The following is a 7,942-nucleotide window of genomic DNA, read 5'->3' on the forward strand; positions in this document are numbered from 1 at the left end:
AGCAAAGGAGTCAGAAAAACCATTCTGACTCCTTTGCTGGAACATGAAAGGGTTCCTCAGGCCGAGTAAGACAACTGCCTTAAGCAACAGATTTTGGGGGCAGAGGAAAAACACATACTATTTTCTAAGCTGTTATCCTTGTTAGATGACAGAGCCATACATGCCACAAAGCCTGTCCAGAGTCCCAGAAACTAACCTGCTCCCTCATGTATGGTGAAACAGACTATACCATTGCTAAAAGCCTGAGGGCAGGGAACTGTCTAATTAAAAATAATATTTGTAAGCTGCTCTGATAGCCTTTAGGGCTGAAGGGCGGGGTATAAATACCAATAATAATAATAATAATAATAATAATAATAATAATAATAATGTGAAAAGAGGATTTGACTGCTACCCTTCTGTAGGTGGAATACAGTGTGGGCAGCATCTTGTCCTTCACTTCAAAAAGCAACGCATCTGGGGAGACACTAGGCTCCTATAGCTAGAATGGTGGACCATGAATACTTATGGACCTTTCATATTTCAGGACTCTAAGGACATAAGAAATAGAAAGCATATTAACAGAGCTTACTCATAAGGTCTCTGAGAAACAGAATTCTCTGCATCTGAAATGTCTATTAGTGTTGAATTTAGTATTTCTGTTCAAAAGCCATGTAAATGTATATGGCTTAAATAGATTGAGACCACAGTACCTGAAGAACTGCTTCCTTTTCTACCTTAAAGGGAAATGTAAGACCCTTCAAATGGTTGTTGGACTGAAACTCCGATTAGGCCTAGCCAACAAAACCTACAGCTTAGAAAAGTTGCTTTTTTTTTTACTACAATTCTCAACCTCCCCAGCCTGTAGGCTGGAGGATTCTGGGAGCTGTAGTCCATTTAAATAAATCTGACATAATCTGTAACAAATGGTGCTGAGAAGAGCTGAAAGAGAGTGTCTCCAGCATTCGAGGAGGCTTTTTGAAAAATGCAAAGCCATCAACAACAGCTGAGCTCATGCGAATTGGTAATATGAACAGATGCAGGACGCCAGGTCAGTTGTCAGAAATTATCTGAGTTTGCTGGCAAAAGCACACTTGTCTCTGACTCTCTATTTGGCCCGAACCCTTGACACTCAGACTGCTTTCTCATCTTGACTATCTGGAACCCTTGACCTTTGGACTGCCTTAATCTGCCTCGTCGGAACCCTAGACTCAGACTGCTTGGCTATTCTCTGCATGGACTCTTGGTTTGTACTACAGATCTTTTCTTTAATCCTATTTTGTTTGCAATTGACTTTGTTTTGCCTTAAAACTGCACCAGCCTTCGTGAGCAGTTTCTTTTGTTTAATGCTGCTATCAGCATTCTTGGCTGCTTTCCTGGACATATTATGCTGAAAACATCATAAGAAAAGCAGAATTAGAATTCAGAAAAAGAAGGAGTTAAGATAACAGGAAGCGACAACTTAAGATATGCAGAAGACATTAAGGAATTGGAACGTTAATAAGGAAGATCAAAGATGAAAGTGCAAAGGCAGGTTTGATGATGAACATAAAGAAAATAAAAATAATGACCACAGAAGAAATACACAAATTCAATCTAGACAACCAGGAAATTGAAACAGTTAAAGAATTCCATATCTAGGTTCAAACATTGACCAGAATGGAAACTGCAGCTAAGAAATAAGAAGAAGGCTAGGAATGGGAAGGACAGCTATGAAAGAACTGGAAATGATACTGAAGAGCAAAGACATACAACTGAGCACTAAGTCAGCATTGTTCAGGCCATTGTAGTCCCAATTACTATGTACAGATGTGAGAGCGGGACAGTGAAGAAAGCAGACAGAAAGAAAATCAACTCATTTGAAATGTGGTGCCAGAGCAGAGTAATTAAGATACCGTGGACAGCCAAGAAGACAAACAAATGGGTTCTTGAACAGAACAGACCGAATCTCTCCTTGGGAGCTAAGATGACCAAGTTGAGACTATCATACTTTGGCCACATAATGAAAAGACACGGATCACTAGAAAAAACAATGCTAGAAAAAGTAGAGGGTAGAAGAAAGTGAGGAAAACCACAGGTCAGATGGATAGATTCGATCAGGGGAGTTATGGACAAGGGCTTGCAGGGTCTGGGCAAGGCAGTGGAGGATAGGGATTCTTGGAGATGTCTCACCCACAGGGTCACCACGAGTTGGAGTCAACTCAAGGGCAGCTAACAACAACAATATTTAGGCCAATGTTTTAAACCTTTTCACACACACACGAATGAATATACTGTATTTCTTCCAGTGATGCAATGAATCAGTCAATGATCCAGACCTGTACCAGAAGAATAAAACCCAGCAGCTTCAGATTCTTCCATCACTTCAAGTCTGATGGGGGAAAGCTTTACCTGATGAAATTCTCCTTTCTCCTTAACTTCTGCCTGAGCTTCTCCAGCCACTGATGGTACTAGCCAAACTTTGGTTAATTGTACTAACAATTACACAATGTTGTTGTGTATAAATATCATGATTGTGTCTCAGGCCTTTTAAAAAGCTGCTTGGAAGAGGAGAAAGTGGGGGGGACAGATCCTATTGAAGAATCATTACCATTAAAATATGGTGGCTTTTCTCTTGGTTTCATGAATTCTTTCCGTTCATATTTGGCTTGTATCCACTGCTCTCTCAGGACTCTGTAAGATCATGTCACAACAAATTGTTTATAGTGACAGACCAAAACAATCCAATAATGCCCACCCCACTACCCTTACGCCTAATCAAGATGGAGAAATTGCACTTACAGACAGTCGGTATGCACTGGGTGGTAATAGTAGGATGGAACAAGGGCCTCGTATTTTTCTTTAGCCTTTGCATTCCCATGCTGTGCCAAAAACTGTAAAGCAAGAAGACACTTCAGTACACATTTCCTTTCATATAGGAGACATCTCAGGACTGTGCCTACCCAAAGCTTGGAAATATTATTTTTGGAGTACGCTTTTCCAAATCTCCCAGCCATCACAGCCATGATTATGCTGACTGAGGATTCTGGGAGTTGTAATCCATAAAAATAATTTCTGTTCTTGCTGTGATCCTGACCCAACTTCCTGCCCCATCATTTATGAAACTTTTGCCACCCACAGATGAACAGTCCTCATGATAAAATCATAGGATTGGGAGGGAACCCAAAGAACATGTAGTCCAGCCCCTTGCTAGGCAGGAATATACAGCCATAGCACTCCTGAGAGATGGCCATCCAACTTCTGTAGAAAGACTTCCAATTAAGGAAGTCCATTTCCCTCTGAAACAGACCATTCGACCTTACTGTCAGGCTGATCTCCTGGAATATCTCTTCTTCCAGTTTTAATCCACTGGTTCATTGTTTGGGAAGCAGCAGAAAACAAGCTTCTTCATGTGAAGAATTAGCTCACAAATCAGCATAAGATCAAATGGTCAATTTTTGTTGCATCCTATTCACGGAGCCACAAAATATCATTGAATTGAGCCATTTTATAGCAGGGCTATGGTGGCTATCTCAGATGCTATTGGACTGCAGATTCCATTATTTGCGGGGGATCCGTTCCAGACACGCACCCCTGTGAATCAGAAAAAAAAACCCTGCAAATATCCAAGTCCCATTGGATATAATGGCCACGTGCTCCTGCGCACATGCCATTTTGTCCCTTCCAACTTCACAGAAATTCAAGACCGCAAAAGGGAAGTCCGCGAACTAAGAGGGACAACTGTACTGTATATGTAGTGTATATATATGTGTGTGCATGTGTGTGTGTGATCTTCAAGGATCTGTCACTGTGCCTAATACTAGAGTTGGCCCCCTGCATATCCTGTAGAAACTTCAGAACATGACTCACCTCTATCTGGTCTTCCTCCCAGCAGTCCATCCTTATTGACTTAATTTTGCTGATGCTAATGAGGTTGCGATGAATCTCTGCACAGTCAAAGCAGAGAAAGATACCCAGAGTACAAGAGGCCCAGTCAGGATCTGAGAGGAAGTAAGGCAGTATATTCATGTTTAGGGATTGGTTCTTGACAGAAAGATTGGTCAGATAACTACCAGTGTGTTCAAAGACAAAATTGTGTGTGTGTGTGTGTGTGTGAGAGAGAGAGAGAGAGAGAGAGAGAGAAGAGAAGGGCTTAATTTACTTTCTGGCCAAAGTGGTCAACATTAAAGATTTAGATGCCAATTAATTATTATCATCTTTGCTTATTCTGGGAGATGGCAAGTATTAATTAGATTTTATGATTATACCATATATGTTTACTAATATCCAGGAAAGGTGTCTCTTTTTCCTTTGGTCCTTTTTAACAGTTAATTATTTTTAACTGCACATTAAATGTTGGGACATTTTTTGCCCTTTGTATTCTGTGCCTTTTGTTTTTAAATGTTAAATGTTTTATGCTTTTTGATAAGCTCATTTTGTCGCAGCCTTTGACTAGTACAATAACTTGACTCTTTGCTTATTACCAAAGCTTTGATAAGTTGTTGCTTTTTCACTACAACTCTCCCAGCTGTCGCTCAAAAAAGTAACTTGCCAAAGCTCTGCTTACTACTCAGTGGGGTCACTAGGGTTGGCATCACCTGGTGCAGTAACTCATGGTGTCATCCTCCCATTGATCTCCTCCCATGTCCCATCATACTTTTTTGTACTAATGTTACTCATAAATCATAATTCCCATATATCACTGGTAATAGTTGTGACATTATTATTATTATTATTATTATTATTGTTGTTGTTGTTGTTGTTGTTGTTGTTGTTGTTTATTTATATAGCATTCTAAATTTACATGGCACTTTACAGAGATTAATTAGTTAATTAGACGTTTCCCTGCCCTCAAGTTTACAATCTAAAAAGACATGACACAGAATCAAAGGCAATGGCAGTGGGGAAGGAGAATAAGTCCAGCGGTTCTTCTCTCCCTCTGAGGCCTGGACCATGGCAGATGGACTGGAGGAAGGGTTCTCCTTCTTACTCTGGGCTAGGCCAATTTTAATTATTTTTTAAAAAAATTGATATTTTAATTTAAAAAAAATACCTGCAGCCTCTCCTTTTTCCTCCCACTGAGTCTCACCCCACTCTGCCCATCGCTTTAGCATTTTAATGGGACACAGGTGAATGCCATAGTCTGGCAAAGGTTTGAGCAGGAATGGTATCACCCTCTTAGGGTATCACCTGGTCCAGTCCGCACCTCCTGCACCCTTAGTGACACCACTGTTTCTACTCCATTAATGCTTCCATGTCTTCACTGAGTTTAAGGCTAGCAAGGATATAGGGAGGATTAAAATACTAGGGGCAAAAGTCCAATTAGAGCAGCTAGTGCAATTGTCATTCAAAGTAGGGTTGCCATAATTCTCTACTAAAAACCAGGACAAAATGTAGGACAAAATTTAGACCAAAATATAGGACAATTGTAAGATAAAATTTAGCCCAAAATGTAGAATATTTAAGGTCCTCAATTTTTCTTAAATGTCTCACAATCTCTTTAACAAAGTCCATCCATCTAGCATGCAGCCTTCCTCTCTTTCTCCTTCATTCCACCTTTCCAAGCATTATTGGGGTTTTTAATGATTGATGTTTTCTCATGATGTATCCAAAATATGCCAGCCTAAGTTTTGTCATCTTGGCTTCCAGGGAAATTTCTAGCTTGATCTGCTCTAGGACCCATTTATTTGTCCTTTTGCCCATCCATGGGGTCCTCAGCACCCTTCTCAAATGAATTTATTTTCTTCCCATCTTCTTTTTTAACTATCCAGCTCTCAGATCCATAGATGGTAAGAGTGAATACAATGGTTTGTAAGAGTCTAACTTTTGTGCTGAATTGTATATCTTTACATTTTAGGATCTTTTCTAGTTCTTTCTTAGCTGCCCTCCCCATTCTTAATCTTCTGATTTCCTGGCTGCAGTCCCCATTTTATTAATATTTGATCCCAAATATGAGAATTCTTTTACTATTTCTATTTCCTAATTGTTTAGTTTGAATTTATGTAAATTTACATAATTGCTAATTCCAGTCCCTCATTCCATAATTTCCCCCAAATTGATCTTTTTTTTTTCTCTTCTGCAGATACGGTATCATTCTTACTAGCTCCTGTCAAACACCCGTCCGCCCCTACCTTATTTCATCCCATTCCTGACACAGGTTTCACTCACCGGGTTTTTCACAGTCTGCACACAAGGCATTTTCTTCTCTCCTCCAGATTTCCTGGAGGGCTTTCACATTGCTTTCAGTGTTCCCAGCCATGGTCTTTTCTGCTGCTTTGGAGCAGTCTAGGCAAAGGTTGCTTCCTCTATACCTGCATGCCCACCACTAAGTTAGAAAAGAGAATTAGGTTTCTCCACTCCTTTTGAAGAAAAAAGAGATAGCTGCAAAGAGAAAGAGGAGCCAGCCTCTTTGGGGTGGAGGCGCATAGGCAAGGCAAAGTAAGCTCAGGCTGAGGTGAGTTTAGGCCCAGGCAGCAACAGTGGTTGCGGCAAAGGAGACCGAGAAAGTGGTGGTGAGCACAAAGGAAGTACATCTATTAACCACAGAACCGGTTTTTCCACTTCTCATGTAGGGCAACTGGACAAGCTGTAGGAAAAGGAACTGGATAAAATGATGAACACAGCATTTTGCTCCTTTGTGAACATTGTGTGTTGCTATTTCTCCCGGCACTCATAATAAAATGATAGGCAGTGATAAATGTTGCAATGAGCTGGCACCTTATGGAGGTGGTGTTTGCATTCTGATATTCAAAGGAAAAAAATCAAGATAGATTAAGAGTCTATTAAGTTTATTTCACGGGACCTAAACCAGTCCCCAGCGCGTTCTAACAGGGGCGAGCGGGCGCGTGCATGGAACGCAATGGGCTCCGGATGGGGCCCCAAACGCGACTTTATCGCACGGGGGGCCGCCGCCGCCGCCGCGCGTTCCCATTGCGTCCCAATTCTGTTCCAGAGGGAGCCATTTCTGGGGACGCATTTCTGGCCCCGTGCAATAAACTTACAGGCTTTGTTGTTGTGTGCCTCCAAGTCATTTTTGACTTATAGATACCCTAAGGCAAACCTCTCACAGGAGTTTATCACATGAAGGAGATTGAGAGTTTATCCCATGAATATCCTGGAAAAATCGCGTAATTACGTGTAACAATTTCACATGACGTCACACAAAACCCACCATTAAAGTGGTCACAAAGAAGCATTAACGTGCATCTTTTTACTTTCAGGATTTCAGAGACAATGCACTTCCGATACCACTTTATTTGCGCAATTGCGTGTGATAATCATTCATGCAATTACTTGCCATTTTCGCTTTATTTGCGGGATGCTTTAAATGCACTTTAATCTCTCTTTAATGCCAAAATTAGCCTCAGTGTGATAACCTCCATAGGTTTTTCTTGGCAAATTTCTTCAGAAGGGGTTTGCCATTGCCTCCTCTAAGGCTAAGATTATGTGACTTGACCAAGGTCACCCACTGGGGTTTTGAGCTGGGAATCAAACCCTGATCTCCAGAGTCATAGTCCAATGTTCAGACCACTAGGCCACACTGGCTCTCCCTAAGCTATTAAGCAACTTTTTGGCAACATCTAAATATGTGGTGGTTTAGCTACTCTGCATCCCACCATTGCATAAATCAGTTGCACAATGGGCACTCAGGCCTTGAGCACAGTAATGATTTTTCTGTCCACCAAGTCAAACTTGAGACAAAAGAGATTTTCACACGGGGACTACTGTGCAACTGCGTGAAGATTTTCAGACAACATTGCGATAATTGCATCATTATCCTGCAAATAAAGAGAAATTCTAGCGCTGCTTTTCATTCATAGGAAAGGAGGAAAGTCCCGTGAATTAAAATGGTGCTAGAATTCCTCTTTATTTGTGGGATAATAACACAATTATTGCAACATCAAGCAACGTCATCTGAAAATCTTTGTGCAATTATGCGATAGTGACAGGAGCATCCTGCTATGCTCTCATCACTTTTCCCCAT

General features: G+C 40.9%; 1 protein-coding gene across 1 annotated transcript in view; it reads right to left on the reverse strand.

Annotated features, from left to right (window-relative positions):
- Window positions 1-6,556, reverse strand: part of LOC121931346 (arf-GAP with dual PH domain-containing protein 1-like) — a 19,931-nt gene extending 13,375 nt beyond the window's left edge. The window contains exons 1-4 of the mRNA XM_042469007.1: window positions 6,127-6,556; window positions 3,829-3,959; window positions 2,761-2,852; window positions 2,570-2,652 (exon numbers count right to left, since the gene is read on the reverse strand). Of these exons, the coding sequence (XP_042324941.1) occupies window positions 2,570-2,652; window positions 2,761-2,852; window positions 3,829-3,959; window positions 6,127-6,217 (397 nt within the window). The 5' untranslated portion in view covers window positions 6,218-6,556. The remainder of the gene's footprint in view (window positions 1-2,569; window positions 2,653-2,760; window positions 2,853-3,828; window positions 3,960-6,126) is intronic.
- Between the last annotated feature and the right edge of the window lie 1,386 nt (window positions 6,557-7,942).

The sequence above is a fragment of the Sceloporus undulatus genome, chromosome 5, assembly GCF_019175285.1.
Source record: "Sceloporus undulatus isolate JIND9_A2432 ecotype Alabama chromosome 5, SceUnd_v1.1, whole genome shotgun sequence".
Taxonomy (NCBI): Eukaryota; Metazoa; Chordata; class Lepidosauria; order Squamata; family Phrynosomatidae; genus Sceloporus; species Sceloporus undulatus.